Source organism: Salvelinus alpinus, chromosome 26 (genome assembly GCF_045679555.1).
Source record: "Salvelinus alpinus chromosome 26, SLU_Salpinus.1, whole genome shotgun sequence".
Classification (NCBI taxonomy): Eukaryota; Metazoa; Chordata; class Actinopteri; order Salmoniformes; family Salmonidae; genus Salvelinus; species Salvelinus alpinus.
In genome coordinates this window covers 16609194-16626917 of record NC_092111.1, presented here as the reverse complement: position 1 = coordinate 16626917, position 17724 = coordinate 16609194, and the positions used below count along the sequence as shown (strand labels likewise).

The 17724-nt window shown below is 42.0% G+C and overlaps 2 protein-coding genes across 10 annotated transcripts in view; both read right to left on the bottom strand.

Annotated features, from left to right (window-relative positions):
* The window catches only part of LOC139554852 (tropomyosin alpha-3 chain), a 33055-nt gene extending 26129 nt beyond the window's left edge, over positions 1–6926 (bottom strand). For 5 of the 6 annotated variants that reach the window (XM_071368044.1, XM_071368043.1, XM_071368042.1 and 2 more), the window contains exons 1-2: positions 6664–6925; positions 4978–5103 (exon numbers count right to left, since the gene is read on the bottom strand). In XM_071368044.1, coding sequence (XP_071224145.1) covers positions 4978–5103; positions 6664–6777 — 240 coding nt within the window. In that variant the 5' untranslated portion in view covers positions 6778–6925. Of the gene's footprint in view, positions 1–4977; positions 5104–6663 lie in introns of all 6 variants that reach the window. The other variant, XM_071368041.1, reaches the window with a different exon arrangement.
* Positions 6927–10685: 3759 nt separating this feature from the next.
* Positions 10686–17724, bottom strand: part of LOC139554851 (rho guanine nucleotide exchange factor 2-like) — a 107753-nt gene continuing 100714 nt past the window's right edge. For all 4 annotated transcript variants that reach the window (XM_071368032.1, XM_071368031.1, XM_071368034.1 and 1 more), the window contains one exon: positions 10686–13977. In XM_071368032.1, the coding sequence (XP_071224133.1) occupies positions 13853–13977 (125 nt within the window). In that variant the 3' untranslated portion in view covers positions 10686–13852. The remainder of the gene's footprint in view (positions 13978–17724) is intronic.

The following is a 17724-nucleotide window of genomic DNA, read 5'->3' as shown; positions in this document are numbered from 1 at the left end:
GTTAAGTAGCGCTGCTGAAGGAGCGGAGCTTTGAGAGCTCCTTAATGTGTGAAGATTGAGTTGCTCTTTACCCTCTTGCTGAAAACTGTGTGCCTGTGATTTAGTGCGTAAGGAGCTAGGCATACTCAGGCAGTCATAAAACTGTCCTTTAGCATGTCTTATTATGACACTAATCACAAGCATGTGGAGAGAGGCAGACGGGCCACGTAGGTCAAGGAAAGGTTTATCCCAACGACTTAGAACTCTGACTCCTCTGAGACTTAATGACACTGGAAAGGACACACACACACCAATAGAGGCCGCTGAGGGGAGGACGGCTCATAATAATGGCTGGAATGGAGTCAATGGAGTGGTATCAACCTCATGGAAACCACATATTTGATGTGTTCGATACCATTCCATTGACTCCATTCCAGTCATTATTATCAGCTGTCCTACCCTCAGCAGCCTCCACTGACATACACACATTGCACACTCAAAAGGACCACACACACACAGAAAGAGAGAGCAGAGCAACATTTGGAGAGATCTGGTTACACTTTAGGGACAAATGCCCTTCACTAATCTCTTTGGCACTATCGCTTCACACTAATCTAGTTCTCTCTATGGAACAATTATATTATTCTGGGGGAGATATTTAGGACATACCCAGGTAGAGGGGAAAGAAACTCGGGGTCCATATAATATAGAAAAACATGTTATTAAGAAAGGTATAAGGTAGACCTTAAAGGTAAATCCATATTAATTAAGAAGAGAAGTAATTGGATAAAAGGGTAAAGTACACTTAACCTGACCACTCACACTAAATTCTTCCTCTGCTTTGTCGTTCGCTACATACAGTACTTTAGTCTGAGGATGACATCATTGAAGTAATTTCTGGTGATAGGGCACAAGGAGTGTTGTACAAAACAAAGTTTTCAGCGATTGGATCTTCTATAACCAACCAGAGTATCAAAGCCAATGACAAATTTTCAAACCGCCACTTTCCAACTGATGTTCTTACTCTGGCCCAAGCCATCGGTTTCTGGACCAATGAGATGGCCCCAAATGTGTTCGCATTCGGTGTAGGGCTGGGGAGGTACTCAGATCCAAACTCATTGCGGAGAAGAAACTAACGTTAGTGGGTGTGGCGTAGCGTTTGGCTGGAGCAAGGAGTTTGGGTAACCAAACCAAACTCTATTCTCCAGAATTTCAGATTTGAGATCAAATGTTTTATGAAGCGACAGTACAGAATGTTTTATTTGAGGGTTTTTTCATGCATATCTGTTTTACCGTTTAAAAATGAAGCACTTTATGTATCTGGTCCCACACCTGTGAAGTCATAGGTATTTGGATAAATTCACTTATGTATCAAAGCGGTCAAAAGTATAGAATTCGGTCCCATGTTTCTTGCACACAATGACTACATCAAGTTTTGTGACTACAAACTTGTTGTAAGCATTTGCAGTTTGTTTTGGGTTATGTTTTGCCCAATAGTAACTGAATGGTGAATGGAGTCATTTTCTTTCTAATTGAGTAGATAAGATGTTTCTGAACACCTAAATTAATCCTGATAATTCCATGATTAAGAAAAATCATGATTTAATCATAAATAATGATAAGTGAGATCCCGTTCAGACGCTACAACAAAAAATGCTAACCTCTCACCATTACCAAGAAGGAGAAGTTAGCATATTTTGGGGGGGGTATGATCTTTCTTCATGAATTTGGGGGCATGATCATCATTACTCATGATTAACTGTAATCAAGGTAGCATCCACATTAATGTAGAAGTGTTCAGAAACATCTTCAATTCTTATTTACAATCAAATTTACCATTCAGTTCCTTTTTGGGCAAAACATACTGTAATTTTTTTTATTTTTTTATTTTACCTTTATTTAACTAGGCAAGTCAGTTAAGAACAAATTCTTATTTTCAATGACGGCCTAGGAACAGTGGGTTAACTGCCTGTTCAGGGGCAGAACGACAGATTTGTACCTTGTCAGCTCGGGGATTTGAACTTGCAACCTTTCGATTACTAGTCCAACGCTCTAACCACTAGGCTACCCTGCCGCCCCAATAGCCCCAGTAATCCGAAACACAACCAAAACAAACTGCAAATGCATCCAACAAGTTTCACAAGCTTGATGTAGTCATTGCGTGCTAGGAATATGGGTCCAAATACTACACTTTTGACTACTTTAATACACTATGAGTGAAATTTGTCCAAACACTTATTCAAATGGGGGGACTAGATATATAAAGTGCTTTCATTTCTAAACGGCAAATGTATGAAAATTCTCTAAAATAAAAGGTGACATTCTGTACTGTCGCCTCATAGGAAACATTTGAACTCAAATCAAAATGCTGGAGTATAGAGACAAATGAAAAAATGGAGCTTCATTGTCCAGACACATACGGAGGGGAGTGTATCCAGTATATAAAGTGTAATGTTTTTTTGTTTGTTTAGTAAGTCTGTTCCATTGGCTTCTATGGGCCAGCTGTACATCCCCCTCCTCTGGTATTTCTGTTATGCCCCATTCTGTCCCCCTTTCAGACCACTAAACCCCACCCCGCCCCCTCAATGGAAATAACCTTGTGGTCATGGCCTTTGTATCCCCTATACACTCCTCATATAGGATGGCTCATGAAAAGAGATTATTTTACATAGGTCTCTGGTCCCCTTTCATACGAATATACCTTGAATTCACACATATGCACAAGGACATGACAGAGAGGTGTATTCAAAGAAAGGTGTCTTCACAGGTACACACACACACACACACACACACACACACACACACACACACACACACACACACACACACACACACACACACACAATACGGACTTGAAGCTTGCAAAGATGAAAAACACATGATTTTACCACATAACTGTCCAGACAGTGTAGGGCAGACAGACCACACAAGAGCACATAACACCCGTAATGACCTTGGTTTGTTATAAACCATACAAATCATTGGGTAATCATCACTCCAAGGCACCACACAATACCTATTTACTGTAAAACACACACACACGCACACAAACCTAAGCCCCTCTGGTATTTCAACATGGTCACTCCATGCATTCTCTCTATTGAGAGAAACGACTGTGATGACAGCTGCTGTTTGTTCTATATCTAAAGTCAGGAGAAAAGTACTTCATTACAGTCAACTAGAGGAAATACAGAGAGAGAGAGAGAAATAGAGAATTACTGAGACCTAAATTGTTGGAGAAAAAGATACCTAAACCACAAGAAGAGTCAAGAAATACAAAGAGGGAGGGGACTAGGATGAGATTGCCAACCCAAGAATAGAGAGTGGCAACCCAAGTATAGTCTTAGCCGCGGTAGCCTCAATGTTAGAGAGGCAGGTCGGTAACAGGAGGTTTGCGGGTTCGAATCCCAGTGCTGACTTGAAAAAGTGAGCTGGCAACTGGAGAATTGCAGGCATCAATAACACACATGCCATCTACAGTTACTGTGCCCTTGAGCAAAGCCCCTAAACCCCAATCTACTCCTGGGGTTCTGCTCTGTTGCTGACCCTGTGCTGCTCCCAGCCTGCTGTGTAGGTTGGGTACTGTCACAGCAAAAATAACATCTGTGCAAATGGACAATAAGGGTCTATTATATTCTATTCCATTCTTTGGGGAGCGTTCAGATAGTAAAGCCTGTGTGCACAATCCAAAATGCGCATGAAAACCAAACCTTTGAATTGTATCTTAGCTTCCTAGCACAAGAGTTAACCCTTAACTCCAGCGGGTTACTGCTCTAAATGAACTGCCAACAAAGGGGACTAAAAGTGTCAGTCAAACTGTCACTAAATTATCATCCCAGAAACAGGCATGGCCCTGTGGTTTTCACATACTCCTTGGCCAAACTAAAGCAGGCCTTTTTTGGCAATGTATGGGTAAAGTCACTATGGCTCGTGAATCCAAATGTCATGTGTTGTTCAGAAAGTCTGAATGGTTATATTATCTGTTGCTCAAAAAGTCTTTGGAGTTGGTTAGTGTCTTGTGTTTCTATCGCTAGTACCATAATAGCAACTATTTCCAGTGTACGTCATTCCTGTTCCTTCGGACCCACAGGGTCTGCAAGCTTTTGTTTTAGCCCAGCACCAACACTCCTGATTCAACTCAATGGCTTATTGATTAGTTAAATCAGGTGTGTTAGTGCTGGGCTGGAACAAAATCCTGCACACCCTGTGGGTCCCCAAGACCAGACTTGACGAATGCTACTCTAGTAAGAATATCGATGTTTATTGTCCCTAAAATGGTAGCATGGTTGGTGGGATAGTCATAGCTCGATTGGATGATATCATGGTCAGAATATGGAGATGAAACAGCAGTAGCAGTAGATGGGTGATCAGAGCGAATGAAAGGAATGGGAGCTAAGGGAGACACCAGGCACCAGGTTTAACCTCCTGTGGTTTAAACTTGTCTAACCCTGTAAGAGCAGATTGTGTTTTCATAGCACAAGTGTGTTTGCTTTGTCATACACTATGTAATATGAGCAGGTATGAGGCTTCTGGTACCTTCAAGCTTGGTAAATCCTTAATGGGTCTCCTGCACAGAACCTGCATCGCTCCGGGTTCAAAGCTATTATCTCTAACCTATTATAACTTTGGGACTTTCTAAGGCATCTAGCTAGACCTATTCTACACCCTCTGCTGTTGATGCTGATCATTGGACCAATTCCACCACCTCTTCAATCTTCGCATCGTTTCCAAAGCAACCCCAGCATCCAGGCCATGGCACCAATGTGACCGGCCTGGTGTCAAACAAGGATCATCCCTGCTACTCAAGACCATGTAACGTAACAAATAGCCAAGGCATCAGTTCTTGGAGCTAACACAAGTTGGTAGATGTTGCACCTAACCACTGGTCAAGGGTCAGCTACTGTATTTTATCGTCCTCCTAATACTTAAGGTTAGGAAATGGGGTTGGGTAATCTGATACTAGACCTGTAAGACCTTGGAAGAACACAACACACTTACATCTGCGGCCTTCTTGTCCGCAACCTCCAACTTCTCCTGGGCATCCTTCAAGGCCTCAGAGTATTTGTCCAGTTCATCCTCAGTCCCCTTCAGCTTCTTCTGCATCTGCAGCAACTCATCCTCATGCTGAGAGAGAGAGCAAGAGTGAGAGAAGGAAGTAGAGAGGGAGGGAGGGCAAGAAGAGGAAAGAGAGATGGAGAAAGGGTTGGTGAGATTTGTACACTCTTTTCACACTATGGTGTGGACCTGAATCATACTGTGCGGATTTTCTTTTCACCTTGACCTTTCCAGCACTGTTCCAGCAACTACGGCAGATACATAACCAGGCCAGCACAGTTAAGCTCGGCTTAATAGTGTGAAAATAGTATTCATTAACTGATAGCCTCATAGCCTTGTCCATCTCCATTCATCAAGGCATCTTGACTGTCACCCAGGCCTGGGTTCAAATAGTATTTGTCTTCTTTCAAATAATTTTAGCACTTGAGCCTTTGTGGAGTGGCAAATGGACCGGTTTGACACTTTTGGGACTATTCCATTGGCTCCATTGTGCCAGGAAAGCTAGAAAAGTATTTGAAAGAAAACAAATACTATTTGAACCCATGTCTGCAGCCACCTCACCTGTCCTCTTGTCACAAGTAACCTAAAGCCTGGTGGACATGCCTGCCATGGTTCCACTTCAATGACATCTAGATATAAATACTCGCTCTGGATGGTAACATCCCCTAACAATCACTCAGTGAAAGGATCCACCATCGTATTCCATCCTAGTGTCTTGCCCTTCGCAATTTCTCTGTGGAGAGATCACTAGCTAAACCATCCAGCCTTGACTGACAGCTTGTCTGGCCTCGCTAATGAGAGAAATACGGTCTAACGTTTCTCTCAAGTTGTCTTGGCATGGTTTAGAATTTTCCAGTTGTCATTTTTTGGGGGACAGAGGTCACTTTGGACTCAGTTGTTAAGTCTTGTCAACTCTGTCCTATTCTTAACCATATTCTAACCTCTAGTATTTATAGTAATGTCATGAACTTGTTACCTTATTTTCAAGAAGAATAAAATGAATGTAAAACAAAACCCTTCAAAATTTTATATTTAAAAAAATAAAGAAAATATAATAAATCTGTTACAAACACATCTAGAAAAGCAGGTGAGATGATTCCTTCACTAACCATTATATTACAATATCGGTAAAAAATGTCACATCTATTTGACCAATTACTTTCTAACTCTATCGTTTAACGATGACCGGCCTAGGAGTTGTATCTAAGCAGACCATTTCCAATCACACAGCAACATTATGGAAACCAATAAGCCATTTCACCTTTCGAGACTTCCACCCCCCATCATGACGACATTTTTGGTGGTTAATTGGATTTCCAGTTGTACAGACAATTCAAATCAGGGCCCTGGTCAAAATAGGTTCAATATATAGGGACGAGGATGCCATGTGTGACACACCCACACATCTTTTTCTGGTCACTAAAAAATACATCTGAAAAGTCCTTAAAGTCCGTACAATAGCTATACAACCTGACCATGACGTAGAAAAATGACAGAATGACATCATTGCAACCAGTTTTGCTCCCTGGGGTAGTAGTAACCTACAGTTGCCTATTTGACTGCCCAAGGTGCCCATGTCCCCATCCATGATAGAGGATCCCCCCACTCTCTGTGATGTGGTTGGCCCACCTGCTTGCTCCTCTCCTCGGCTGCCTTCTTGTCGGTATCGGCCTGTTCTGCCGCGTCCAGAGCGTTCTCCTTATCCAGCTTCAACATAAGCATCTTCTTCTTGACTGCCTCCATTTTTATGAAGGTCTTTTGGGCTTTTTGACCGAGAAAAGGAGGGAAAAGAAGGATAAAGGGTGCGGGACGGTCCTGTCAAGTCAGTGGAATAGGAGAGACAGAGAGAGAAGGAGGGAGGGAGAAAGAGCAGAAGAGAGACCAAACTCTGGGATAGAAAGAGAACATATATATCCCAAAGAGTAGATGACCACACCCACAAACATGCCCCTCCCATTCTAGCCTACTGGCTCCACCCAACTCAATCCTTTAAAGGTCAGTTCTTTAAATGTATCTACTGAGCCTTCCTCTCTATAATAAAGCAAAGTAGGATGAGCTTACCTTGATGTTGCGTTGTTCCCCCTAATGGTTAAGGTCAGGTTTGGGGAACGCATGCTGATTCTAGATCTGTGCATACGGACAACTTCTACCGGCAGATAGAAAGCCTGTTCGCATCCATTTCCTTCTGTCTTCCTGTGTCAGCTGTCATATTCTTTGTCATAATTGACATATATTGTATGTTTTCTGCTGTGTGGGCTTTTCGTAATAAAAACAAAGGTGGTGGGCTTTTAGTAATAAAAACAAAGGTGGTGGGCTTTTCGTAATAAAAACAAAGGTGGTGGGCTTTTAGTAATAAAAACAAAGGTGGTGGGCTTTTCGTAATAAAAACAAAGGTGGTGGGCTTTTAGTAATAAAAACAAAGGTGGTGGGCTTTTAGTAATAAAAACAAAGGTGGTGGGCTTTTAGTAATAAAAACAAAGGTGGTGGGCTTTTAGTAATAAAAACAAAGGTGGTGGGCTTTTAGTAATAAAAACAAAGGTGGTGGGCTTTTCGTAATAAAAACAAAGGTGGTGGGCTTTTAGTAATAAAAACAAAGGTGGTGGGCTTTTAGTAATAAAAACAAAGGTGGTGGGAGAGAGAGAGAAGGACAATGAGCAGGGCATAGAGGATTAGGCAGATGCTGTCATAAAACAAAAGAGACAGTTCTATTTCTGTCCTCCACACATGCACACCGCACACACACACAGGGTTCAAATTACAGAGGGGTCTAGGAGTGCAGGGTAGTGTGGGGAGTGAGCACTACCATAATAAATCAGGAATCCCCCATACCATAGCTTTGGGCACCACTTAAATGTTGAAAATATTAGCTTCAGGGTTTGAAATGACAACCTTGGCAACTAAACAACAGTAGTAATTTTCCTTATTATTCATCCAAACTACAAAATTACATATTGGGTTCCTTACCCTATAAGGAGTCTATTGACAAGGTAAGGCAGCAATCTATCCTTTAGTTTTTAACACTAACTTTTGTGCATTTTTGTCCAAATACCAATAAAAGTCAATGTCCACGATATAAGCATGTTTTGCATTTCATGTCCAAATCATCTTAAAAAGTAACTTTGAGGTAGACAATTAATTTGAGACAATTTGCGATCATTTGGACATGAAATGCTAAACATGCTAACAAGGAGAAAGCACATCATCGCAACAGCTTACGCCAAAGAATCATGGCATAGTAAATATTAAGAGATCATAAACTTATACTACTTCATAACTCTTTTACAACAGCAACACCTGCTCATGTGCCTGACACCACTACTGCAAACTCCAATTCTCTTAAACATCAACTTGACAGACAAAGATACAGAGTGACTGAAAGAGAGACGCCTAGCAATTTTACGTTAGTTAAGGTTAGCTAATGTTAGGTTAAAGGGGTTAGAGCAAGGTACAAAAGTCAACAACACTTAAGATCCGATTCAATCAGATCCGCTTTAGCCGACATCCGCATAGCTGATGTTTTGATGGTGCCGGAACTGCGAGCTGTCAAATCCACAAGCAGCTCCCAACATTATACCTAAAGCAGACATTGCCATTGGCTGCACGGACTCGCATTAAAATAAATCCCATGCAGCCTTGTTTACAAGTTCGAACACAGGAATGTGAGATGTAACCTACACCTCGATTAGGCTGATAGAAATCCTCATTATTTTGTTTAATGATTTTCAATTTGAACCTTGTTATTTCTATATAGCCTACACTTTCTCGTTCTGAACTTCTAACGTGAGTGGTACGGGTGTGGCTTCGTGACAATGATCAAGAGCAGCTGCTCACCGATTTGACAGCTCCAATGAAGTTACAGCTCTGACACCCCGCCAGAACATAAGCTATGCGAGTGTCGGCTATCGCCAGTTAGCGCTTGATCTGATTGAATCCAGGTCTTAGTTCTGGAGGTCAAATCCAAGGTTTCATGTACTCTTCTAAAAGTTACCACAGTTGTTAAATGTAAGAACAATTTAAGCCAGTTTGGTTGTACTGTGACCTACCTAAAACGTTAAGAATACCATAATCAGGCAATTATTTAAGCGCGAGAGAAAAATAAAGAGAGAGAGACATGGAGAAAGGGAAAGAGAGGGAATTTAGCTTGAAGAAGGGGCCACAGTACAGCTTCCCGGTAACACCACTCCCCCTGCTTCTCTCCCAGACCACCAGAGCTTGTCGGGGCTTACAGTGCCATGGCATCCCCAATGTTGGTCAATTCCAATGATGAATGGGGTGCAGGCGGGCCATAGAGAGGCGCCCACTATGCCAACTATGTCCCCCAATGGGGATATTTATACATGTTACTTGGCTGACATTGTCCCCAGCATTAGGGAGGGAGGGATAGAGAGAAACAAAAAGAGATGGAGAAGGGAGTGAGATATACTGTATATATAGCTAGAGAGAAAGAGAGAGGTAGTGGACAAGAGTAAGTGGTTTAGAGAAGGGAGAGAATACAAGTCACGTGGTCAATAGTGTCCAGGTTTAGACTGTGGAAGGAAGGGGGAGGGAGAAAGAGAAACGAAGAGATGGCTAAGAGAGTGAGATAAAACCTGTCCGTAAACAACTCCTCATGGAGATGAGACAATTGGACAGGTGGGTAGGGACTAAGGGCTGTTTCTGGATGGAGCCATAGAGTGAGAGAGAAAAAGAGAGGTAGTGGAAAAGAGAGTAAGAGAGATGGACACAGATGGGCGGTGGAATTCATTTTTAAAAATGGCATAGAGAGAGGAATTTAAAAAGGGTAAAGGGAAAAGAGAGATGGTGAAGAAGGTGAGAGAGTTAAGTGTGTTGGGGTTTGATAGATTTGACCTGTTTTGGTAGAGGCATCAAGTCACTGTGAGGGGTTTAGGGGGAGGTATTTGGGGAAGTGGTGTCAGCCTAAATTAGATAGATATAGAGTGTGAGACAGTGGGATACATGAGCTAAGGCCCTCCAAAAGACAGCTGCGTTTTACCACCGAATTGGATTGACGTACTACGGGGATCGTCATAGTCTGATATGAGCTTTGGTAGCCACATTGTCTGTACAATGTGCCAGTTTATAGCAGAGCTAGATTCGATTACCAGAATGCAGTGGTAATGCTTCAGGTAAGAGCAACTGTTGGTAACACTTCCTTTGAACCTTTTCTATCACAAGGTCTACCTAACACCTTCATAATAATGACATACATATGTCATAAACAGTCATGACCGCTTATGACAACTGTTACAAACCTTTGTTAGGTTTACCTAGGCATTAATTCCAATTAGGATAGGCATAATGCCAACAAACCTATCATAATAACAGTTTGTGTCAGGACCATGATAAATTGTGGAAATAAGTCTTCATTACTACACCACCTGTTGTTTTGACAGAGGGCTCAAGTGAGGTGGACCTAGATAATCCTAACTATCTGTCGTAAGAGCACAAATCAAGAAGACACTTTTTACACCAGCACAGAACTTGTCAAAACGAGTGGATATATGCCATTGATACATAAATATGACAATATAACTTTGATAACAACTTGAAAGGCAACATTTGGATTTGACATTCATATCTTTAGTATGGGCTTCTATAAACATAAATTGAATATAGTACAGTTTCCTCGTCAAATAAAGACAGACACAAAATCATTTCCCATGTCATTTTTAGCCAGATTGATACACACTATGCAAGCCAGCAAAATATGGTACATGAGTCAGATTAAGATGACAAGAAATTACAAGAATAAAGAAAGTCTCAATTAAAGCATTTTAGTTTCAAAAGAATTTAAAGGTGAATTTAACGGTTGCTCGGCTGTCCGTTGTTCAAAAACAGTCCCCAATGTCATTGGTTTAGTCCTTAATAGAGAAGACTCCATTTTATAATTCGATGTTGGCAAAAAGTTGTTGATTTCCCCTATCTCTCAATGCATCTCAAAATGGATTACATGGCGTATTGTCTTAGTTCCATCTTCCAATGTCTGTTTTTTTTGACTGCTTCTTTTATATAGTCTACCAAGTCCACTAGAGTTAAACTTGGAAACTACATTGCTTATGCTGTAGTGATCCATATAGGGATTAGGTTTTTTGTCCATTTAGGTAAAACTTTATTTTATGCTCCCTTATTGCCAGGTATTTACTTAGTAACTACATGGTAATAGCATAATTCTTTCTGGTAATTACTTGAAATTAATTATTAACAATTGTCACTTTCTGGTATTTGTGACGAAGAATCCCCAAGTAATATACACAGAGTGCACAAATCATTAGGAACACCTTCCTAATATTGAGTTGCACCCCTTTTGCCCTCAGAACAGCCTCAATTCGTTGGGGGATGAACTCTGCAAGGTGTCGAAAGCGTTCCACAGGGATGCTGGCCCATGTTGACTCCACTGCTTCCAATAGTTGTGTAAAGTTGGCTGGATGTCCTTTGGGTGGTGGAACATTCTTGATACGCTCGGGAAACTGTTGAGTGTGAAAAACCCAGCAGCGTTGCAGTTCTTGACACACTCAAATCAGTGCGCCTGGCAACTCCTACCATACACGTTCAAAGGCAGTTAAATATTTTGTCTTGCCCATTCACTCTCTGAATGGCACAGATACACAATCCATTTCTCAAGGCTTAAAAATACTTCTTTAACCCATCTCCTCCCCTACATCTACACTGATTGAAGTGAATTTAACAGAAGACATCAATAAGGGATCATAGCTTTCACCTGGATTCACCTGTTCCTAATGTTTTTTTACACTCAGTGTACACACTACCATTCAAAAGTTTGGAGTCACTTAGAAATGTCCTTGTTTTTGAAAGAAAAGCACATGTTTTATCCATTAAAATAACATCAAATTGTTCAGAAATACAGTGTAGACATTGTTAATGTTGTATATGACTATTGTAGCTGGAAACGGCTGATTTCTAATGGAATATCTACATAGGCGTACAGAGGCCCATTATCTGCAACCATCACTCTTGTGTTCCAATGGCACGTTGTGTTAACTAATCGAAGTTGATCAGTTTGAGAAACAGATGCCTCACAAGTCCTCAACTGGCAGCTTCATTAAATACTACACGCAAACACCAATCTCAACATCAACAGTGAAGAGCCGACTCCAGGATGCTGGCCTTCTAGGCAGAGTTCCTCTGTCCAATGTCTGTGTTCTTTTGCCCATGTTAATATTTTATTTTTATTGGCCAGTCTGAGATATGGCTTTTTCTTTGTAACTCTGCCTAGAAAGCCAGCATCCCAGAGTCGCCTCTTCACTATTGACGTTGACACTGGTGTTTTGGAGGTACTATTTAATGAAGCTGCCAGTTGAGGACTTGTGAGGCGTCTGTTTCACAAACTATACACTCTAATGTACTTGTCCTCTTGCTCAGTTGTGCACCGGGGCCTCCCACTCCTCTTTCTATTCTGCTCTTGCCAGTTTGCACTGTTCTGTGAAGGGAGTAGTACACAGCGTTGTACAAGATCTTCAGTTTCTTAGCAATTTCTCGCATGGAATAGCCTTCATTTCTCAGAACAAGAATAGACTGACGAGTTTCAGAAGAAAGTTATTTGTTTCTGGCCATTTTGAGCCTGTAATTGAACACACAAATGCTGATGCTCCAGATACTCAACTAGTCTAAAGAAGGCCAGTTGTATTGCTTCTTTAAGCAGAACAACAGTTTTCAGCTGTGCTAACATAATTGCAAAATAGTTTTCTAACGATCAATTAGCCTTTTTAAAATGATAAACTTGGATTAGCTACCACAATGTGTCATTGGAACACAGGAGTGATGGTTGCTGATAATGGGCCTCTGTACGCCTATGTAGATATTCCATTAAAAAATCTGACATTTCCAGCTACAATAGTCATTTACAACATTAACAATGTCTACATTGTATTTCTGATCAATTTGATGTTATTTTAAAAATGAAAAAAAAAATAATAAATCTTTCAAAAACAAGGACATTTCTAAGTGACCCCAAACTTTTGTACGGTAGTGTATGTGCCACGGAGCGAGTTACATTACTTTGAGCATTTAAAGTATACGTATGTGATCCCTGCAGGAATGAACCACAAACCAGTGGATAAGTAAGTAAGTTATTTTGGAATAATAATTGTCATTATGCTGTTGCCATGTGGTTTTTAAGTAAAAACATGGTAATTAGGGGAGAGAAATACAGTGCTACCTCATTCTTATACAGTCACTCTAATGTTTGGCCTGTGTCATGAGAGGTCTTAACTTACCTGCTTAAATAAGGAAGGAAGAATAAATAAACAAATCATCAGCATCATAAACAGCGTTGAGAATTAGATCATCCTAATTATGGAAATGGACTCAAATATGTGTGTGTGAGAGCATGTATGACCGTGTGTGTCTGTGGTGTGTGTTTGTGCATATCTATATGTCTCAGCACAAGCTGCTATATATATTCACATCCATATCCAACATCCTAATGCAAAGAAGCAGCTACCCAACCATCATTAATGCAGTGTCCCATTCACTTAGACAAAACCCATCAGGTTTGGTTATCCATTCACTGCTTTTATATTTGCTGTCCATTTCCTGCATATTCTTCTTTGGAAAATCATCATTGCATAACTTCCTTCCTGTTATTCACGCCACTTTAATAGGTCCTCATTAGTCCAGCATCGATTCCAAAAGGGAGCAGTATAAATCCAAATAATCCCAAGCGAGAAACACAAAAGAATAGCGTAGTCACATATTGCCGCTGGTCGTGTACTGTAAAGCAAAAGCCACGAAACAAATATATATATATTTGAAAATTAATATAATATGATACTTCCTTTTAAGTGTAAAAAGAGGAAGACTATTTCAAGTTCAGTTCTGTTGTTCTCTTTGGCCTATTTTTGAGAGTAGGCGAGCAGTGTGACACGTCAGGCTCTCGTGGTGGTTCTGCTGTGGCTTCACTCTCCTCTGGAATGTCCTGAAGATCTGAGTAAAGAGACAATTTGCATATAAACAATTTATATCAAAGCAAACACCATGGCCTTTATTATGATGCCAGAGATGGTGGTTAATGACAGATTCTTTCGAATAGTGACAAATAGGTTATTTTCATGCAAACTTGGAGGGTACTGTAGTCTTTTGTTTCGTTGGGCTAGAAATCGTTGGTGTAGTGCACTCCTTTACTGGGATCTCTCTCTCTCCCTTTCTTTCTCTCTCAACAGGGAGTAGAATGATGGCGCTCAGCACTAGCCCTGGAAAGACATCTCCACCCACACACCAAACACTGAGAGAAGCAGAGGGATGTGAGTTGTTCGCATGCACACACAGAGAGAACATGAGGTGAGAAGGGCAGCAATGGTGTGTGTGTTCCAGAAAGAGACAATTTGTGCCTCATCACAAAATCGATGTGTTATATAAAACTATGTGTGGGCTTGCATTAGCATTATGGAGAGGAAAGAGGTAAGCCTATCTCTGCTAAAGCACATCTCAATATAATTATACTACAGGGGGATATCCCTTGTTGGGAATTGTGTATTTCTTTATATTTCGTATTTTGCTGCTTTTTGCTGTTTGAAGTAATCACGAAAAAACAGGCCTTATTTTAGGGCATTTCCAACCAGCCAGCTACTCTTAGTTAGCACCGTGGCACCAACTCGCCTTCCGAACGTTCTATTCCCAGTCTATTGTTCTACGTCACAATGCCTGCTTTGCTATTGTTGGCCCACGTTGTTGGTAGTTAAAATGTAAACAACAAAAAATTACTCATGGAACTGAGGTTGTTTCCTATTGTAAGGGCTGTTGTCCTCCTCTTCCTCAGATGAGGAGAGGAGAGAAGGATCAGTGGACCAATACGCAGCATTAGGGAAATAAGCCATCTCTTTATTTGAAACGATGGCAACACAAAAACAAACACTTACAAAATTACAAAACAAGAAAACGACGTAGACGAAACCTGAACATGAATTAAACTAACTAAACGTAGAACTCACGGACAGGAACAGACTACATCAAAACGAACGAACAGCCAAACAGTCCCGTATGGTACATACATCGACGACACAGGAGACAATCACCCACCAACAAACAGTGAGAACACCCTACCTAAATATGACTCTTAATTAGAGGAAAACGCAAAACACCTGCCTCTAATTAAGAGCCATACCAGGCAACCCAAAACCAACATAGAAACAGAAAACATAGACTGCCCACCCAAAACTCACGCCCTGACCATATACACATACAAAAACAACAGAAAACAGGTCAGGAACGTTACAGAACCCACCCCTCAAGGTGCGAACGCCGGGCGCACCAGCACAAAGTCCAGGGGAGGGTCTGGGTGGGCAGTTGACCACGGTGGTGGCTCAGGCTCCGGACGCTGTCCCCACACCACCATAGTCACTCCCCGCTTCTGGGAAATATAGGTATGTCAGTCTATTTTGCCAAATATCTCGCAATGTGTACGTTTAGATTTTTTCTAATTGGACACCATTTTAATCATGAGAATCTCCTCTTTCTGATGATGTAAGGCTGGGCAGCGTACTCTGTTGTCATCAAACGCTAGCCCCAAAATACCGTTTGCCCTTGGAACGCTGAGCTCCCCCATTGTTTTCCTATGGAGAGACACTGGTATATTTCGCCAAATATCTCGCAATGTGTATATTTTGATTTTCTCCAGTTGGACACAATTCTAAACAGGATAATCTCCTCTTTCTAATTACATAAGGTTGGGTAGCGTACTCTGTCATCGATCACCAGACCAGAAATAGTCAAAAGTTGCAATCTTTTCCCTACTTCCTCGTTATGCAGACAGAAGCACACTTGGCACCATCGAGGAGCGGATGTTTACTTTCTACACAAGTTGTTATTTTTCAGTTTCATCCTAAGAACAGATTGTGGTGGTAAAATAAAAAGGGATACATTTTTTGGTGCCATTTAGGCAAAATGGACTTCTAAGGGTCACTCCAGTCGGAAGAAGCTCTGCAAACGTTCGGTTCCAGTCATTTGCTATGGGCTCGCGCTAGTGTTCCAGCTTAGCCAACGTTCTTTTGTCATTTTCTAGCCTTGGGTGAATTTTGACTCGTTCTATTGTCCAGCCTACAACAAGTGCAGCTGAAAATCCACTCATCAAAACCACTGCTACAGTTGCTGGCGATCATGGCAATGCAGTGGCTAGCCCACAGAGTTTGGCTAGCCTAGTCTCTGTCAACGGTGAAGCTAGCAGAGCCCCCCTCCCAGTCCCGCCACCAGCCTCCTTGCCACCACCCAGCTAAGCAGCAGCTGCTAGCAATGCTAAATCACACGGGCCAGAGCCACTTACATCCAGGTTTGAGTCCAGGCTCTGTCGCAGCCGGCCTTGACCGGGAGACCCATGGGGCGGCTCACAATTGGCACAGCGTCGTCCGGGTTAGGGGAGGGTTTGGCCGACAGGGTTGTCCTTGTCCCATCGCGCTCTAGCAACTCCTGTGACGGGCTGGGCGCATGCACGCTGACACGGTCGCCAGGTGTACGGTGTTTCCTCCGGGTTAAGCGGGCATTGTGTCAAGAAGCAGTGCGGCCTGGTTGGGTCGTGTTTCGGAGGACTCATGGCTCTCAACCTTCGCCTCTCCCGAGTCCGTATAAGAGTTGCAGGGATGAGACAAGACTGTAACTACCAATTGGATACCACAAAATTGGGGAGAAAAAGGGGTAAAAGTAAACAAATAAAATAAGGTAGCACCAACCATTCCCCATAATGCAACCTATACGAGCCACGACGCCCAGAACAACTTAATAAAACAAATGAGCAACTTAGTAACAGAGCATATTGTTGGGGAAGTGGACAGAACGAGAGACCCAACGGGCTATGAAAACTTTTCAATCGTACTTCGGTTTGAGGATGGAAACTATGAAATAAAAGAGCCTTCTGACCATAGCCACTGCAGATGCAGGTGATGCCAACACTCTCACAGAAACTGACAAAATCCTCCGTCAAGTCTACAACAGAGCCTCTGTGATGTCAGGGAAGCAAGGGGGAGTGCAGAAACTTCTACAGGAGAAATTGGGTTGAGACATACCTTATGTTCATTGCTTTAACCACCATCTTCATCTGGTGGTGGTCCATGCCATGTCCTCTGAGGAGGACATCGGAGATTTTTTAAAACATTTGTAACCTTTACAAATACTTAAGAAAGCCCACTGTTGGAGTTCATTACAAGGGGGAAACACAAACGCCTGCTGAACCAGCCACTGTACAAGTTATCCTTAAGTCCTCCAAGGATATATCCCAGTAGCTGACACAGGTTGAAAACGAACAAGCTTTTCCCGCAGATGTGAAAGTCAAGGAAGTGGGGTTGCTGAGCACCATATCGAGCCCAGCTTCAGGTTTATCGCTCTCGTGGTAACCAAGATTCTGTTACTTTTTGACCCACCAAACAAAATGCTCCGGTCAGAATAGATGGATCTCGTAACAGCCGTCCAACTGGTGAACAATGCATCGGAGTGTTGACGGTCGGATGGAGGCAGGATAACTAAGGGCTTTATTAATACACTAATGCTAACGTCTTATTCTCTTACCTTATTGAAATAAGTACCGCCTTGTAACCAACATCGCAGAAGGCGTGTTCGGAGAGGGGCGTGGTTTACATAGCTAGGTAGCTAGTCTACTGGGGCCGGTTGCACCAGTTGGTGGTAAGTGGGTCGTAACTACGCCCGACGTAAAATGTGCTCTACACCGGACCTAAAAATGATACCTGT